The 19,059-nt window shown below is 42.7% G+C and overlaps 2 protein-coding genes across 3 annotated transcripts; one reads left to right on the plus strand and one right to left on the minus strand.

Moving 5' to 3' along the window:
* Positions 1-12,623: 12,623 nt before the first annotated feature.
* Positions 12,624-16,083, minus strand: nsun3 (NOP2/Sun RNA methyltransferase 3). Its single transcript, XM_049718318.2, has 6 exons — positions 15,913-16,083; positions 15,025-15,128; positions 14,461-14,954; positions 13,823-13,977; positions 13,489-13,610; positions 12,624-13,043 (listed from the first exon to the last, which is right to left on the minus strand). Exons 1-6 carry the CDS (start codon positions 16,081-16,083, stop codon positions 12,713-12,715), a joined length of 1,377 nt encoding a protein of 458 aa, XP_049574275.1. The 3' UTR covers positions 12,624-12,712.
* A 45-nt stretch (positions 16,084-16,128) lies between these two features.
* LOC125967334 (ATP synthase F(0) complex subunit C3, mitochondrial) lies at positions 16,129-18,004 on the plus strand. 2 transcript variants are annotated; one of them, XM_049718331.1, is made up of 5 exons: positions 16,129-16,266; positions 16,537-16,628; positions 17,072-17,143; positions 17,405-17,604; positions 17,673-18,004. In XM_049718331.1, the coding sequence occupies exons 2-5, from the start codon at positions 16,590-16,592 to the stop codon at positions 17,785-17,787; spliced, it is 426 nt and encodes a 141-aa protein (XP_049574288.1). In that variant the 5' UTR covers positions 16,129-16,266; positions 16,537-16,589; the 3' UTR covers positions 17,788-18,004. The 2 variants fall into 2 exon arrangements, with proteins under 2 accessions (XP_049574288.1, XP_049574289.1); XM_049718332.1 differs by lacking the exon at positions 16,129-16,266 and adding an exon at positions 16,279-16,425.
* The last annotated feature ends 1,055 nt before the right edge of the window (positions 18,005-19,059 follow it).

Consider the following 19,059-nt stretch of genomic DNA (forward strand, 5'->3'; position numbering starts at 1 on the left):
CGCGCAAAAGAAAAACCCAACAACACTTCGGTGGCGCAACTTCCAAAATAAAAGAGCTTGTTCAATGGCGAACTTTTTAAGGCAAAGTTTATCTCCAAAGCGCAAACGAGCACGAAGCAGGAGAAGGTAGAAGATCCCGACTTGCCACTTGGCTCTCCCGCTGTCCGTCCGTTTGTCGCGCTCTTCGTGTCTGTCACTCGCGATCGCGCTCTCTCTCTCTCCCTCCTTCTCCTCTCCTTCCCTTCACCACAAACAGGAGTGAACAAATGTGATGTTAGTTTCCATATCTTATTTCTATCTCGTGTTTTCTGCTTTTTGGCATGTAAAAAAATAAGGTCATTCCATTTCGTTCTTTTTTTTTTTTTTTGCTAATCTTTAACAACGTTAATGAATTCACCATTTTATTTGTTTGTTTCTGACAGCGTCATTGTTTATCAGTAACTCATCCATTTTGTTCGCCACTTATCTTAATTATTTTTATATTACATTTCTTCCAAGCATACCTTTGTGGCAACAAGGTTGGCCTTTCAGCACCAGGGACAGCGCCACACGCAGCGTTTGGGCCACCCTAAAGTTAATAGTCTTGAATTTACGTTTCAAATTAGACAGTGATTTTTAATTGATGTTGTAAATCGGTGATTGCCCGTGTTGTTTTTAAAGAACTCCCTAAATAAAGGCGAGTTGAGTTGTTTTGCCGCAAACGAGTGCTCAATCCTCTTTGTGGAGAACCTGCTGGTTGACAGACTATTAGCATGTGGTTTACTAATGTAATGGTCAATTCCGGGCCATTTAAATCCTGCTGTGTAGCATAACTCCATGCTGTAGTCATTCAATTCTATTTTTGCTCTTAAAGTGGCTGAGCAGATGGATGACTGGATCGCTGTGTTTGTTCGCAGCACGACTCCTTAACTGACTTATGAGGTGCGGAAAGTCGTGATCGGTGAAGGCATATTTCCGTTTTGTCTGTCGTTGTGGTCAGTGCGACTATTTTTTTTTTACAAATTGTCATTCAGACCGAAAAGACCTGCAACATACCAGTGCCAATTGTGCTTACTGGAGGATGAGCCAATTTCGATCTCAAACACCGCATGGGTTTTCCCCATTGCAAAAAAGAGAACAAAATGTTTTTTTTGCACGAAAAGAAGTAGCAGGCAGACTGCCAGATGATTTGTGTGAAGGCCTTCTGACCACTGGCTTGCTAGTGATCATGCTCTTAGACAAATATGGCAGGCCAACAAGCATATTTTATTTATCTATTTTATTTATTTGGTTTTTCTTTGTGTATTTATTTGTTTCTTTAGTTTTAGTTTTTGGAGGCAAAGCAACTTTTGGGTTTATATTCTGTTGCCTCGCCTATCGAATTGGCCTCACTGTTCCGATACTTTTGGATCGGAGAAGTCCGTTCATCTAGATTTAAAAAAAAGGAGGCATGACGACGGTGGAGGTTCTCGTTACATCAGCGAGCCCGGTAGCCGCAACCCTGTCATACCTTTGAATCGAAATTGGATCTCAGCGCTTGTAAATTGCGCGAGCGTCTGCACCCGCCTATTGCCGACGTGTTTCCCATTCAGCAGTTGTTGACACACAGCTTTACTGTAATTGAGCAATTCAGGAGCTGGATGAGACATCCGCAGCGCAATCGCTGAAGACAAAAAGTCAACCGCCACATTTCCATTAGCCATTTTGTTCTCTGCACGGAAATACATTCGCATATGATCTCAATGTTGCCGTGTTAACCAAAGTGTAAACAAATCCATGATGTGTGTGGCAGACATTTTTTTTTCCCTCCCCTGATCTTGACTTTGCCTTATGAAGGGATGATTTTCTGGATTCAAGGGACAGTATTCACTGAATACTTTGACTTTTGGAAAAATGATTGCAGCTTGCTAGCGTTTGCTAAAAATCCAGCCTGACTTCTTTTCCTAAATCAGCGGCAGGAAATATTCCTTGTTCTTCTTGTTCCAGCCTCACAGTAAGCCCTTAAATGTCAATAACTAGGTGAAGGATGATTTGAGAAGATCAAGTGATGCTTTAGAGAACAGTCTCTCCGATGACCCGTGACAGTCAAGCGCGGTGGAGTGCGAGGTTACGATTGCCGCCGACCGGCTCGGACCGTTGACAACTTTATTCGCACACCTTCCCGACCGCCCGATTATTCCGGATTTCATCATCCTGTCAGCCGATATCTATATTAAAGAAGCCGGCCGGCCGGCCTTTCTCTCGCTCTGGCTTGCCCCTCTCTGCGTGGTCTTCTCTCACTTTACAGCCTTCGTTCATCCTCCCTCTCTCCCTCTCCCCCCTCCCTTAGCACCTTCCTCTGCTTCTTTTCCTTTTTCTTGCTTTCCACAAACAAGCCATTCCTTCCCCTCAGATCCTGCGCTGCGGCGCCGAGGTACCTGCCCACACACTTTTTACCCTCAGTCCATCTTATTCTCTTCTATATGAACTCTCTCCTTCTCGCTCAGCACGCTGCCGCTCTTTTTTTTTCCTTTCCCGCTCTCTGGCTCTGAATATTTCATGATTTGGTGGCGAAGTGCTGAGGTGAGGAGCCTGTCTCGAGCTTGCACAGCACAAATATTTACGCTCTGAACTGGGCTTAGTTGAGTGTTGGGACAAACTGTGGGGGTGTGCGGATGTGTGTGCGTGTGTGTGTGTGTCATCTGTGTAACAGTGATTACATGTGACATGGCTCCCAGAGGGGAAGACAAGGACTTTGGTCTCATCATACATTCTTGATGATACAGCTCCGTTTCACCCGTTGTTTGAGGGTGTTGATGGACGGACGGCTGGATGGACGGACGGACGGACGGATAGATGGATGGAGTCTTTCAAAACCTATAACAAAAGGATAGATAGATAGATAGATAGATAGATAGATAGATAGATAGATAGATAGATAGATAGATAGATAGATAGATAGATAGATAGATAGATAGATAGATAGATAGATGGATGGATGGATGGATGGATGGATGGATGGATGGATGGATGGATGGATGGATGGATAGATAGATAGATAGATAGATAGATAGATAGATAGATAGATAGATAGATAGATAGATAGATAGATAGATAGATAGATAGATAGATAGATAGATAGATAGATAGATAGATAGATAGATAGATAGATAGATAGATAGATAGATAGATAGATAGATAGATAGATAGATAGATAGATAGATAGATAGATAGATAGATAGATAGATAGATAGATAGATAGATAGATAGATAGATAGATAGATAGATAGATAGATAGATAGATAGATAGATAAGATGGAATTGAAGGCGCAGGGCAAAGAAAGGCTCACATTGGCAAATGTCTTTTCTATTTTGGCGGGCAAAAGTGAAGCTCAATTGCACGTCTGGAGGAACATCAAAACACAATTAGGGCCTGACACGGAAGCGGTGATGCAGAAGAGCGAGGACACGCAAGGAGGAGTGGAGCTCGCTCGGCAAAGAGAGAAGGACAAGCCAGGGAAGTTGACGGAGAAGCTCCGAGAAATAATTGTGCTTTATTAATGGAGAAGTGATGGAAAAGGAGCAATCGTTTGGATGGCGTGTCTCCGTTTATGTGTGAGGACAAAGAAGAAAATAGGTTGGCTTAAGTTTATTACAGATTCATCACATTATAAAGTGGATTTACTTCCATCAGTGCAGATACGCTCGGCGGGCGCCCAATGAATGCTAATGACGTGGGGGACCCCGCGGGCTTCATATTCTCGCTACCTGCAAGTCCAAATGTGACGGGAGACCAAGCCCGATCAATTGACGCTTACTTGGCTTTGAAATTGAAGGAAAACTTTCTCTACTCCAAGACATGATTCTTACAAAGATGGACGTGAACTCCACTCATTCTGACAAAAAGGAGATGTGTGAGCTCAGACTTTTTTTTTTTTTTTTGCCTTTCATTTTGTAAATGTTTTAGTAGGTGATGTCGGTATTTACCGCATAGACACGTCAACGTGACATTGCAACACTTTAAAGCTGTGCTTTCTGTGCCGCCTCAATCGGGTCAGCTGGAGTCCAACCCAGCCGGATTTGGAGGCCGGCCAAACCACACGGCGCACAACAATGCATTCACACTCACGTTCGCACCATTTTTCAATTCGACCAACATGCACCTTTTGGGAAGGTGGGAGGAAGCCAGAACCACCTACAAAAGTTGAAAAATATAACAAATAAAATGAACAAAAAACAAATTCAAAAAATGTTTAAATGTGGGAGGAAGCCAGAACAACCTACAAAAATATGAAAAATAAAATGAGAAAAAAAACAAATCAAAAAAGATAAAACAATAAAAAAGTCAAATCAAATAAAAACTCCAATAAATCCCATCTGCGTACGTGCGCCCGCCCGCCCATAAGCCAGTTCAGACGTGGTTTTATCTCAGAGTGCTCAAGCTCCTGTTCTTCTTCTTGTGACCGGGGGCCATTTTGGCCATTCAACTCGTTAGCGACAGTGAAGCGGCAAGGTGACACACGGAGGACCTCATATAAAGTGTGATCCTCCCTCTCCGCATCCCGCTGAGCTGATTGCCTTTGTTCTAAAGCCCAGCGAGGCTTTCAGTCGATGTGCCAGCAGATCTGAGCACCTGTTGTTTGAACATCGATCCCGGTAGCAGGAAGCAAGGCCAGATTTGTAAAGAGTCGGAGCGACCGATGCTGGGTCCAAATTGCCCAGCAGGAAGTCAAATTCTCTCCGTGATTATGGGATATGGAAGATTCCGTGCCCTTCAAAAGTTGAAAAACATACCCAGCTTCAACAGACAACTCCTGAATGGGAAAAAACGAGTTCTCCTCGGATTCATCTACGTTGTACGTCGTTATAATCTGTGATTAGTAGTTCTTGAAGAAATGTTTTTCAAGGCAATCTGTGCAATTTGCAGGTTGTTGCCATTCTAATTCACAGCAGGCCCATTTCTGTATTTCAAGTTGAATGGCAGAGACCACGAGGTTGACTTGTCCATTTTGAAAAGCTCCCCCGGCAGCTTTTGTTTGCTCTCTCTCGTTCTTTCTCGCTTCCTCCGAGCAGCGCGTTGTGAGGAGGATTAAGCCGCAGCCTCAGTTTGATAAAGACGAGTCAGTGAGAGGCGTGTATCGGTTCTCCGGGGGCGAGCTTTAAACGGTGGCGGTGGGCTCCTGCCCTCTCGTTGACTACATCGACGGCCGACGCGGCAGCTCTCAGCAAGCTCCGACCTCCGCCAAAGGAGTCAAGCTGTTCAATATTTTAAATCTTCAAATAGGAAGGTATTGGCAGCGCTTTGTGTCTTTATATACAGGTTTTTTTTATATATTTTAATATTAGATCAGTATTAGACACGTGAATTCCCACATTTATTTATGTATTTATTTTATTTACTTACATTTTATTTTATTTATTATTTATTTTATGCCAAATAAAGCCACACGAGAGATTCACTGTGGCAAGCCCTGATAGGTCGAACCGAAAGCAACTTCATTTATTTTACATTGCTGCCGATGATGATGATGATGATGATGCCGAGACGTGAAGCTCTCTTCTCTTTATTGCTCTCCTCGTTTTCCAGGTTATTGTTTGCGCTTGCAACAGGTGGGAAGTTTTGTAAAGCTGACACAGATAAGGCCCGATGGGAATAATTATACACTGCCAAAGTGTGTCACTAAACTCTTCAAGCACCTTTTGATTATAAATTTATTATTCATGACGATAAGCGGAGTACTTGTGTAGAAGCATTTCTTGGTATGCATTATTCATCTAAACGAGCTGCGTATAATGAACGCGGCAAATCAGCAGCTACTCAAGACAAAGTGTCGCTTTATGTTTTCAACTCCCGTTCTTTTGATTACACTCGTGCTAGCCCCAAGGTGCCACTTTTACGGACCCTTTGATATCGCTCCTTGGGACAAATTAAAAGATAAAACTCAAGTTGTTTTTGAGTAAAAGCTGGCTGCTTGTAATTTCTGTATATCTGATTGAAAAAAAAAATGGTGGTTTTAATTGCTGATTCGAAGGGAACTTTTACGTACAAGGCAGACATTTTACCTTTTCGACTTTAGCTTCATACCAAACTAATTTATTTCTCAGTTATCTTTTGATCAAGCAAATTTTTGAAGGATGTAATTGCAAAATTGGAAGACTTTATTTCCCAAAATAACAATAATTGGCGTATGTAATAGATAAATTCAGAAAGGATCAATATATACGGATTATTTCGCTCTCTGGATCAAATACATTGAATTTATCTTGATAGATTTATGACTATCGGTATCGGGACGACACTAAGCCTTATTTCAAGGTATCGGTACTCACGATAGCAGTCGATACCAGTCATGTGCCTAGAAAATGAACGCTGAAAATGTAATTTGGTTCAAGTCGCCATGAGTGAGTAAAAACAACCAAGTGTTCGGGGTTCAGAGTTCAGTTCACAGTGCAACGACTATCTACACAGGAGTGACAGAGATTCATAAAACAGCATACGGTAAATGATCATACACACGTGTGTTTATACCACGACGACTATACACGCTTATGTGGGGAGTCTTGGTAAATGCTCTTCCTTGCTCCTCACTCTCTTCTCCTCTGGGTGCCAGGCCTGAAAATGTATGTTATGGCTCTTGAGTGCTGAGTGCACTTGTGAGTTTCACAAGAACATCAAAACACAATCAAGTTGCGTGCATCCCTGAGGCTCGCAGCCGGGAGTCCGGCAGCACTTAGGGTAAGAGGGGATCGAGGGACGAGGCAAAAAAAAAAAAAAAAGACAGATGAATGAAAAATGTGCTTAGTAGATGGCCTTTGTTGAAACCAGAGGTGCCATTTTAAAAATACATCGCAAAAGTAACTTTTGCCGTAATAGTCGGTGGGAAAAGCTTTTGACCCCTAAATGTTGTTTTGTTGTTTTCTTCTCAAGTTTTAAAATGGGCCTGATAGTTGAGCTCATGGCAATTGAATGAGGTAGTGCTTTTTACTTTTTTCTTTGCTATTTGTGGGTTTTGTGATGTTCTGGAACCCTGAAAGTAGATCAAATGACCTCCAGTTTTAATTGTCCCAAACACATTTATGCTTCCTGTAAGTACGGAACTTTTAATATAATACATCACAGAAACAACATTTACCATTAATATTCCTGATTATAGTAAAATATTTGTATACAGGTAGAATAAGATCTCCCAAGTTTGGAGATGTCCATGCTTGTCATTAGACAGTGCAGCAGGGCAAAGTGATGTCTTAGTAAAGCCGCCGCGCAGAGCCAGCCGGGTAAGACTTAAGACATTAATGGGGAGAGAAAAGCCAGCCAACGTCAATGTCAGCCTCCGCGCCAGGCCCTACGAGATCAGAGAGTTTGTCTGCTCCAGACAGGGAGGGGAGGGGCGGGGAGGGGCGGGGGTGGCAGTGCTCGGAGGTACAGACACAAGAAGGAAAAAGGAAAAAGTTACCTCGTGACAAGGAGACAGAGGGAGGAAGGTAAAGAAAACACTGACAGCCAGGGAGGATAAATAGAAGACATGTTCCTTCTGCCACTTGCCTTTGCTGACTCCAGATTATGCGCTTGGTTGGCCCAGTGTCACCTTGCGTGTGCCAACTCAATGCATACGGCCGGCACGTTGACAACAAAACCTTGGCAACTGGAAAATGATTGGGGCACAAACTTTACGGTCGGCGTGCCGAGGCGGAAACTTTTAAGGAGACGAGAGAGCGGGAAGGAAAGAGAGTTTGCATGTTCTCCCCGTGCCTGTGATGGATCAAAAGGTCCGTCTTTGATATCGCTCAAATATTTAAGAAATATTGATATTTTTTGACCAAGAAAAACAATGTTGCTTTCACCTATTGAATTATTTATAAATATATCCCTCCCGAACATTTGACTTTAAACCGAAAGTTGCGGTCGACTGAAGTGTCCCTTTTGACTTTATTTCTGTCTTTTCCCTTTTGGTTAAGGATCTATTATTCATACTTTCTGCTCACACCAGGAGGGCCCAGTCCAAGAATGTTTGAAGTCTGGAAGTATGACATAAATGAAATAAAAAGTGAACGGCAAGAACTCAATCTTTTGACATCTTACAGGGGCGTTTTTGCGGGTCAATTTACAGCGGTCACGTGACTCCAGAAAAGAGCACATTATATTTAAGTCATTTAAAATGGAAATAACATATAATCAACTCATTGCCATTTTTACAAGTTGTACTTGACGCCATTAGGAATGGCCTTTGCTTCTAAGCGGCCATTATCAAGTTTGAGACGAGCCGAGATCCGAGCCTTCGTGAAGTTGAACTTTCACATTTCACACGAGTGTTTTTAGAACAAAAGCTTAATAATTGAACATCAAGGTGGGTGGCCTGGCAGCCTGCCTTATTCATTTTTCATTGCGCTCCGAGTAGGTCAGAACAAAACTGCACATTTCTGCTTTTAGGCCCGGCCGAGCAGGTTTTAATGGGATGGAGTCGCAAAACAAAAGAATCCCCATTCACGGCAGGTGAGGCTGAAGTTGACCGGCTCCAGTCAACCTGCGCAATCCTAGTCTTGCTCAAAGGTAATTAACCTACCGTATTTTCCGGACTATAAGGCGCACCAGACTATAAGGCATTAATGCATCATGTCAGATTTTTAATCCAAATCAAATCGTTCTCCATTTGATCTTTTTTATTTCAACTTCAGACGCAACAAATTACTGTATAATCACAAAATAATGATCCATAGTCTTTTTGATTCATAGTCTTCAGTGGGCCACTTATGAGTGATTTCATGACACAATGCTTCGGGCCAGTTTAAATTATATATATATATATATATATATATATATACAACACCTATTTATTTATTTATTTTGAATTCATATATATATATAAAAAAATGCAGGTCCCTTCACTGCCAGAAATATCAGCAGAAACAACTCACCTGCAAACAGGAATTGTTTTGAGTGCTCATACAAGGCCAACTGTAGTGTTGAACTTGACAAAGTGTGCTCGGAGATTTATATAGTACAGCAAGAGAGAGAGAGAGAGAGAGAGCATCCATAAAAGCTGCATGAAAAGACAAAGCGCACACTCTGCAGAGTAAAGGTAGGACAGATTACCCTGGTCTTGACTTTCATCCATCTATTGAGGAAACAAAATTGATTGGAAAAAAATAATAAAACCAAGCTATGTCATGAGAGGGGGTGGCGCGAGAGGAATCTGCCGGGATTCTTTTTCTATTGAAGAGTAGGCCATCATCTCGTCACAATGAAATGCAAAGTGGAGCAGAGGATGAGTATAAAATAGGCACGAATTATGCTAATTAAGGATGCAGCCTTGCACTTAAAGCCACTCGGCAAGCATTCAGTGTTGATACTGATTCAAGCATTTCCGGATACTGACCTAAAAAAAAAAAAGAAGTTGTTTTTGTTTGCTTGGTATACAGAAAAGTGGCCAGTTGACTAATATACTAGACAGGAAAATGAATAATCTGGAGTGTGTGTGTGCGTGTTGTGTGATGACAGGCAGCAACTGAGGACGTTTGTCTTTTCATTTCCTTGAACTTGAAGTTGCATCAGTAACTTTGTCCCCCCTCTCCATTAATTTTCCTCTGGCGTTGGCTGTCAGCGCTGACATTGATGTCACCTGATGTCTCCATAATAAAACACAAGAGGAAAACAGTGCTGTCCTTAAACGGAAGCCGTATTGGCTCGTTTTCTCAGCGCGCAATTAAAAATAATCCTAGATAAACTGATGGTGTCGCGCTGCTAATTCATCATACGCCTGTCCGGCTTGAGGCGCCAGTGGGACGGTTTCCCCCAGCGGTCTTTCACACAAAAAAAAATATGGCGCATAACGCTGAAGCATCCTCTTCGGGCAATTAACACGGCCTAATGAGTAAGTCTGACCGGCGCTTTTGCAGTCAGAAATCAAAACGTGGTGTGACTTGAGTCCTATCATTATTGATTCCTTGCAGTTTCTCCCCTCCGAGGTTGGCCATGTAACAATCAATCAGGAGAAGCCAAGCTCTGTCTCTCCCATCCACTGATGGAATATTGACAAATGATGACGTTTGGAAAGAATGATGGCTGCCCTGAAATGTTGTAAATCCATGAGGCCACTTGTTAAGTGTCCAGCCATAGTCGGGCATTACTCACTGGCTGGAAAAATCTTGCCTTGAAAATAAAAACAAAGCTTTGGAAACTTTTATCAAATGCGGCTAAATATGCACATTCGATATTTAGCTCGATAGCGGCGGTCGCTACCTGACTTCCTCTACGGCACCGAGCATTGCTTTCCATAAACATTATTTCCCCTGGTATGACATGTGTCAATCACACACCTTTTTTAATAAGGACCGTCGGATTCAGTGGAGGGCATTCGAGCGTAAAGGTCACATGGGTGAATGGCTGCTGAGTTATTTCCATCTTCACAGATGCCTCCATCTAGTTCTAGACCTTCTTTCCATGCTCAGTGTGGTCTGAGGAGCCACTCTAGGAAGAAGACAAACTTCTTTTGTGGAAAAAATGGACACCACTCCATTCAGTGGGACTTTTTTTTTAGTCGACGAGAGCGAGGAGCAAGATGGTGGTCTTCAAGGACCAGGTTGAGGACGTCATATCGATTTGCCATTTAAAATAGTTTGGCATTCATTTGACCTCGTGGCTTGTGTTGTGTGATGTCCACTAAGTGAAATGAAACGCATTCATTCAAACTTTATTGGTATGAAACTTTCCATCCGCAAGGTTGCAATTTAGCGCTTTGAATGAGTTTAAAAAAAACAATAACAGATGCAAAAGCCCTGCCGAGACCATTTACACATTTAAAAGCCAATAGCAAAACTTGAAAATTGATCTTGAACCGCACAGGGAGCCAATGCAGAGCTTTTAAAATTGCTCAAATCTTCTCCCACCTTCTGGTTGGAACACATGCTGCCGAATTCTGGACATGAAATTAATTCAGTCATCAATTCACTCAGTGACTTGAAATATTTTGCCCATCAAAGTGGAAGTTAAATATTTTAAAAGCATGTATTTTGTATTTTTTTTTCTTCCTATTGCTTTCCACGGTGACAAATAAGCACAATATGAAGGAATAAGAGCAAAAGAAATGAACTTCATGGCTCGGGCAATGGTAGCTTTCTCGTGAACTCCATTTCCTGCTCTAATTTCCCCTCCTCCTCTCGTTATTGTCGATGACTAGGGTGTTAATGATTGCATCTGGCGGTGCCACAAATTAATTCCTGCCTCTCTGGCAAAAAGCTGTTCCCCACCTGATTATGCAAAGCAGGCCTACATTCGCTCTCTTTGAAGTGGAGGAGAAGCCGCTTCCAGATTTCCCCCTCGAGGAACCGCCGGCAACACGGGGAACATCAACAAAGCGGAGTTCAGGCAAAGGTCAGCAAGATGGCCGACCGTTTTGTAGCCTCGCTTATCACCTCGTATCATCTACATATCCTTTGCTTTACCTAAAACGAGATCCGGCCGCTGTATTTCAAAGAAGGTCAGCAGAAGTAGAGCAGCCCGAGAAATGTACTCAATCGTGTGTGTTCAAGGTGGATTGGAAAAGATGCCAGCCGATTGTGTCCGCCACAGTGGAACGCTTCCGCAGCGGGTTTTGCTTTAATGTCGAGGGGGGGGGGGGAAGAAACGCTTAGGTGGGCAACATCCCAGGAAAAGAAAAAAAAACTGTATACTGCTTATTAGGTTTGTTCAATACAGTTTTTAGTCTTCAACTTTTTATTAGTCACCAAGTACCAACACTACTAGTACTTGTGATACAGATTTTTTGCAAATCTATACAAATACCTATAAAACTTTAATTTGCGTGCATCTGAGAGATGTATGCCTTTCGGTACTGATCATAAAACGGACACAAGAGCACTGATACCTTGAAACAAGGCCGGGTATCGAATCGATACCGATACCTGGTATCGGTTCGATACCGATACCTGGTATCAGCATTCGCCCATCCCTTCTGCTTATCCTTCAAAATTCCAAAATGCACAGACAAGTCATATGATTTGGATTCATTACCAAATACAGCAACTTTTTCTTATTTTTCCTCATCAAGTCAAAGATGTTGCTAGGCAGAATTTCTAGGGTGGAGGCGGGGCAATGGCAGCCATGCCCACGAGGAACGCAGCTCCCAACCCAAACTCATTCCTTGGGGTTACAATGCGTGAATCTTAATGGCATAAATCATCCACGTACAGTTGTAGTGTTTGGCACTTCTCCAGGACCTGCCTGGCCTCGTCCACAAGTGCCACTTTAATGCTGAGAAGATAAAATGCTGCATTCAAGGACATTTTAGTTGTTCAGGTCGAGAGTTGCACTGACCACTCTGGCGTGACAGCAGCGTTGAGGTAATGAGCTTCTGGGGGATGATAGAACTTGATGACTTGTTGAAAGGTGTATAATTTGATGTAGTGCTACTTAAAAGTGCTGCTAATTTTGTGTAGGACAGCAACGGGGGAGCTTTAACTTCACTCCATGATTACCGCTCTTACATTTTCTGCTAGAACGAGACGACGTGTGTTAGAGACCCCATCAACAACTTCTCATATTTGCCAAAGTACTGCTGCCACTTTATTTTGATAAAAGTGTGCCCCTTTTTTTTTTGACTAAAGACTCACGCCCTCAAGACCGATTATTTAAATTTAAGGGAACGATCAAAAGAAGTCATGGACAAAAAGAAACTCCTATTGGGTCTTTAATTGACAATAAAGGGAATACAGCATCTCTAAATTATTGGTATACTTTTTGAGGAATATTGGAATGTCTCTATTTCCTCTTTCTTAGCCGAGCCAAAAACATAGGCCCCCAGGTTTTACGGGGCTGGGGAACGACGAGGATGCCCAGTTTGCGGTCGTACGAGGACACGCTGCTGCACCGCGGCTGCAGAGATTGGGTGTTGGGTCCCGGCCCGCGGCCAGCGGGGCGAAATGTGAAGTAGTTCGATAAAGGAAGCGCAATCTCCTCCCAGAGGTCCTCGGGTTGGGCTTCGGGGCAGTCTTTGAGCACGGCCTCGACCACGGCAAAGTTCTCGGCGCTGGACAAGGTGCATGTTGAATAGACCACCATGCCCCCCGGACGCACTGCTGACAGTGCAGACCTGCGAGGCAGAAGATCAACAGCGCGCTTCAAGACAAATAGCCTGACAAGAAACTTTTCGCAACATTTTCATCCTATGCTTAGCAGCCGCCGCCTTACGTGCGTAGAATTCCCATCGGGGGAGGCATTCGTTTTCCGGTGGCTAAAAGCCGTTCCTAATATTCTGCCTCACGTGGATGAATATTTTAGAAACTCAGAGTATGATGCAGTGCATAATGCAACTTCGATAATAAACACATTACGTTAAATGATTACCTCTCCGACGTCTTTCTAATTATTTTGATTGACCTACAGGCCAGTGATTACAATTGAGTGACTCGAATGTAATTTCATTCATTCATTAAAAAAAAAAATCCTCCTTCCTAAGGGATTCTCATGAAGACATGATTTGTCATTTTGGAGGCCAATGTAGTTGGATAAAGTTGTAAATGAAATGTGTGACTCGCCGTAGCAGTTGGAGCTGGAGTTGCGGCAGCCTGCCTCTCTCCTTTAACCTCTGTTCCACCTGCTGGCCAGCAGACGAGAACAGCCAGCTCCTGTCATTGGAGCACGGAGCGTCAACCAGGACCTGTCACACGCGCGGCGACATACGCAAGTGAGATGTTGTTCATGCTCCGCTGCTAATCCAGCTTTTCCATTGATTTGCTCAAAGCTGCGCTCAGCATGCGTTTCCCGACATGAAAAGATATGACACCCACCAAAATTTGTGCTCTTGACTTATTGTGGATTTTATTTTATTTTTTTTAGTGTTGGTTGTTATTATTATAATTGTTTGCTTACTTTGTCATAAGTCCCCGCCTCGCTTTGCCCAAAGGAGCGTCCGTCCCGGTCTGACACAACCACTCTGTCGCTCAATGAGCGAGGCAGGAAAGACTCCAAGGTTTTCATCAGCCTGTCGCGTCTGTGCCCGTCGGGTTCATTACAGCAAAGGAATGCTGGAACAAAGAACAGCTTCAGAAAATCTGAATAATAGCAGTGGATTAAAATATATATATAAAATATATATGTACACCCCATCAAGATTAAAAAAAGAAGGCTGTGTGAGGTGTGGAATACTGGTCCATTGGAATATTGCGTAACATGATGTAATATATAAATATTTCACTTTTTTTTCAAAATACGTTTTTGATGATTAGATCTTAACATATTGAACCCCCTCATCTAAATATGAATATTGAGAAATGTAATAAAAAAATTAATGTAGAAATTAGGAAGCAATTAGTTTTATCTCAAGTGTTTAATGAATGACACGTTTGACTTTTTGAATATTTTTTTTTCTACAACATTCTAATTTACTGACCTAGACTGTCTATCAAGAAAAAAAATGGTTTCTGTTGTGTTTTTTTAAATGCACTAAAGTTGTGCAGCTTTGTTAGAGGATTAATTGCTAAAAGGCTGCTTAAGTGCAGCAGAGTCACCTGGGGTAGCGCACTGCATTATAGCAAAAGCTTTGCCCCCGGGAGCAGCGCAAAGATCCAGAACCTTCTCTCCATCTCGCACTTGCAAAGCCAGCACCGGGAGCACGGAGGCGGCGTTGAGAAGATAGTACTGCTTCAGCTGGCCGGGCCTATGAGCCTGGGATGGAAAACGCAGCGGGCGGGGGTGCAAATAACACTGCAGCGACGAGGACGGTGGACCCAAAGCGCCGTCCGATTGAGGCCGCTGAATGGCAGCAGGAGAGCTGTTGTCAAGATGGGACTTCTCACTTGGACGCTTGGAGGGAAAGCCTTTGGAGGTTTGACATTCAGCACCGAACACAGCGCGCAAAGCGTCAGACGGTGTCAGGGCTTCTTTCTGAGGCAGTAGCGTGGAAAAGCCTTTTGACAAGAGGACACGCTTGATGTCTGTCACTACAGTAAAGCGATTGAGCAACACCCCGTACTGCCAAGACGACGGGTCGAGCAGCACGGATCTGTCCAACGGAAACGGTAGCAGTTAGCAAAGATTGTCGGCCATGCGTCAATATCAACAACTCGACTGACCTCACAGATGTCCACAATTCCCCCAGCTCTTTGTGGTACTGATGGTCAAAATGGTCCAAAATTAGCTGGCATGAAGAGCGCTCCTTTTTACTTGTCCTGGTTGCCTGTTATGAAAAGAATGCCAAAAGTTTCTTATTTAGACATATCGTCTTAAAAGTGCTCGATAGCAGCGTTCCACAGAAATAGCACTCGGAATGTTTATACAGGGATGAGTCATCCACCCGAGTAACCTTATTTGATCCCCTACCAGGAGGAGACAAGTAAACATTTTGACGTTCAGAGAATCCTCCCGCTAGCACAGTCAGGTGTTTATGTGTTTCAGTCTAGAGTACATTTACACAAACAAACTGGACAGTGGTCAATTTACTGTTATGCAAGCTTTGTATTATGCTGACGTTCTCAAAGTTGGGTACAAGTATCATCGGTGGTACATAATGCTGCTGGATCAGAATTTTCTGAGGGAGCAATCCCAGGGGATGAATACTGTTAAGTCTATGTCTATCTTATATAATATAACAGTGTCAAACATTTTATTATGTAACTGATGGACTGTCTCTTCTAATATAAAAAAAAGACTGAGCCATATCGCCTTTTTTTAATTTGATTTTTTAAACTCGGCTTTTAGAACAAGTCGATCGAAATGTTTTTAGGTTATTAAGGTCGTTTTAGATTTACAATATTCCAGACGTGAAGCGGTGGCGACATCTGCTGGACGTAGTTTGAAACAACATGCACTCACAATGCGTTAAACACTATTTTGTGATCACGCTGAGGTTTGAATTTCACGAAAGTATTATTCATCGTTGTCCATAGCGTGAAAAATGAGTAACAATCGTTAAATCGTTAAAGAATAATAGTGAAATAAACTAAGTCGCTGCTTTTGTTTACCTGAAGTGATGCTCGTTTTGGCTTCTTGTGTTTTAGAACCGCATCGTGGTCAAGTAACGAACACAGAAGTCTCGCCGTTAGCTTTCCTCTTCTATTGTTTAATGTCTGCTTACGTAAGTACGCTGAAAATGCAAACATTTGTTTCAATCCATGTAGACCATATAAGCTCATGGGTGAATGCAAACGTAAAAACCGGTGACTCCCGGTTCAAGATGGCGTCCAGGTTTGCATGCGCTCAACCAGCAGAGGGTCCCTCTAGCGGTGACCTCAGGGACGCCACTGACACCGGAAGTCAACCTTGAAGACTTCGCGCATGTGCAATCCTCTCGTGCGTTCGACCTCCACTCGTCACCGGTAAAGGCTAATCTCGTCTCTCTTAGCGCTTTTTAAATTATCATTTAAAAACGATATGTGTCCTCTGTGAGCTACATATTAATTTCAAACAAGCGACATTGTTAAATGTTCTCCTCGCTCTTGTTGTTGGCAACCACCTTTTCGATTGACCTTTCTTGTGTATGCATACTCTGCACTAGCGTTTTTCTCATCATGTCGCAAGTACTCTTTACTGTCTTAAGAATGTGCACTTGGTGATGTTTTAAATGGATTCCGTTTGTCATTGTGCAGATCTTAATCACCTCCAGCTCCAGTGCTTGACCCGACTAGAACGTCCTGTCGTGATGTATGCCTGCGCCAAGTTCGTCTCAACGCCCTCTTTGGTGAGGCTCCACAAAGAGAATAAAAATGACAACGTGTCCATGTGAATGTGTCATTTATAGTCAATGACAGGTGCATTATTTTGATGTTTTTAGCACTTGCTAGCTTTGTTGCTCTGCCAAAGGAGCTAAAGAGTTAGCCTATGCTAAAGAGTTAGCCTGTCTGAACAAGGACGACTAAGCATGCAGAGATGTGCACTTGTTTGCTCAATCCAAATTTTATTCGATATAAAAATCCCACATTAAATTAAATCAATTATTAGGATTCCAATAACTCTGAGTTGTTAGTACTGCTATAAATGGAGGCTCCTCTAAACAATGTTGTATACAATTGTTCTAAATTTAATGTGACTCGCAGCACAACATGCAGCTCTATTAGATGATTAGTAATTATACTTCAGCACTGATTTAATTAATTATTATGATTTTTGTCCCCCTTTTTATAGATCCGTGCGGGATCTCGGGCTCTGTACAGGCCACTATCAGCAGCTGTGGTGTCCGATGCCAAGCGGGCAGAGGTGAGCAGTAGCCAATATTGAAAGTTTAAACTAATGGCATTTTCATCAGATGGGATTTGATGTGCATTATTCAGAAGAACAACCAAAGTGCTTGTGAGTGGTTGGCCTCTAAATGGAGATGATTTAATGTTGAAGGAGGGAAAATAACAAAAAGAACCTGCTATCAGGATATATGCAAGCATTTTGGAAAACACAAATCACACATTTTATTTTATCAAAATTGTGCACTTGGTATGTTTGTGATCTATTATTCCCTTCTAGACCGCTGCACTGCTCCCACCACAAGGTGTCGCCACTTACCAGTCGCTGATAGCGCTGCGTGGATTTCAGACCAGCGCAGTGAGCCGCGACATCGACACCGCTGCCAAGTTCATTGGAGCTGGAGCGGCCACGGTCGGAGTGGCCGGATCCGGAGCCGGTATTGGGACGGTGTTTGGTAGCCTCATCATTGGCTATGCTAGGTAGGACGACTATTACCAATCTGCTACAAAACAAAAAAATATTGACTTGTGCATGTTTATCGTCACAGGAACCCTTCTCTGAAGCAGCAGCTGTTCTCCTACGCCATCCTGGGCTTTGCTCTCTCCGAGGCCATGGGTCTCTTCTGTCTGATGGTGGCGTTCCTCATTCTGTTTGCCATGTAATTCCTTCCAGGGACGTGTCACAAGATTTCCAACAACGAGCTGTTTGCACGTCCAGCCATGGTACAAGAACATAATTGTGGTGCTTAGTCCTCATTGTCTGTCATAATTTTGAACAGTTGGCAAAGCAACCATTTTTATGGCCTTTGCCATTTTATTGTATATTTAATCAAATGTTTTTTTTTTGTTAAAGATCTCATTAAAGAAAACATTGAATCCATGAAGTTTGTGTGGGTGTTTTTATTCCTGTGTTATGAAAATTTCAAGATTAAATTAAAATGGGATGTCATTCACAATTTGGTAATAATATTAAAGGGGTATTATTTAACCCAGAGCAGATTACATGATATTTATTTTTTCTAATTTGGATATTTAATCCCTGACATTCTGCACTACTTTTTAATCTTATAAAGACGTGCACAGATTTCAAGAGAATGTTTTTTTTTAAATTATTATTTTTAATTTACAACATATTCTCTGAATCGGTGTGTGTGACGTCAGTGTTGGCTGACGCCCCGCCCCCATTTTGTGCGTACCTGCTCCAGGGCGTGCCTTCACCTGCTGCAGCTGCACATCATCTTATCTGATTGCGTCTGCAATATATGCCTCGCTTTGTCTTTACGCCACCTCTTTCTAGGGCTCCTCATCTCACGTCACCACATCAATTCAAAGTAAGAGCTGGTTTCCTTGTTCCCAGTTTTGTGGCATGTTTGAGGATCTTGTTGTCTTTGCTGACTGCTTAAACTGCGCTGTCATTGCACACACTACATGAACTCTGCATTTGGGTGCTACACTTTGCACTGATCATGAGTGAACAAACTTGAACACTAACACTTTGTGGCATACATAACGCATACCAATTGCTGCAGGGGTTTTTTTCTCCACACATAGAGCCAACCATCAAATTCCACCGACGTGCTTATTTCTCATGTTGGGGTCCTACACATTGCACTATTCATGACTGAACAAACTTGCCAAGGTATCTGGATGTTGCACACTTGGGGAATACGCAAACCAATTGCCATTTTTTTCTCTCTCCATACATGCAGCAACTCCACCAAGCGCCAAAAAAAGCGCTGTCATTGCACACATGGTTGTTTGTGCGCGCGCACGGAGCTGTCAAACTATCATTCCTGGGTTGTTGTTTTTTTTCTCTTAAGCATGCAACATGTTGCACATGAGCTGGTAGGAAACGCAGTTTCGATCTTTGTGGGTCTCGACATGTGGTGAAAATGACACTAAAGCTGACTTTGACTGACTGATGTAAAACAAAAA

This window comes from Syngnathus scovelli, chromosome 4 (assembly GCF_024217435.2).
Source record: "Syngnathus scovelli strain Florida chromosome 4, RoL_Ssco_1.2, whole genome shotgun sequence".
Lineage (NCBI taxonomy): Eukaryota > Metazoa > Chordata > Actinopteri > Syngnathiformes > Syngnathidae > Syngnathus > Syngnathus scovelli.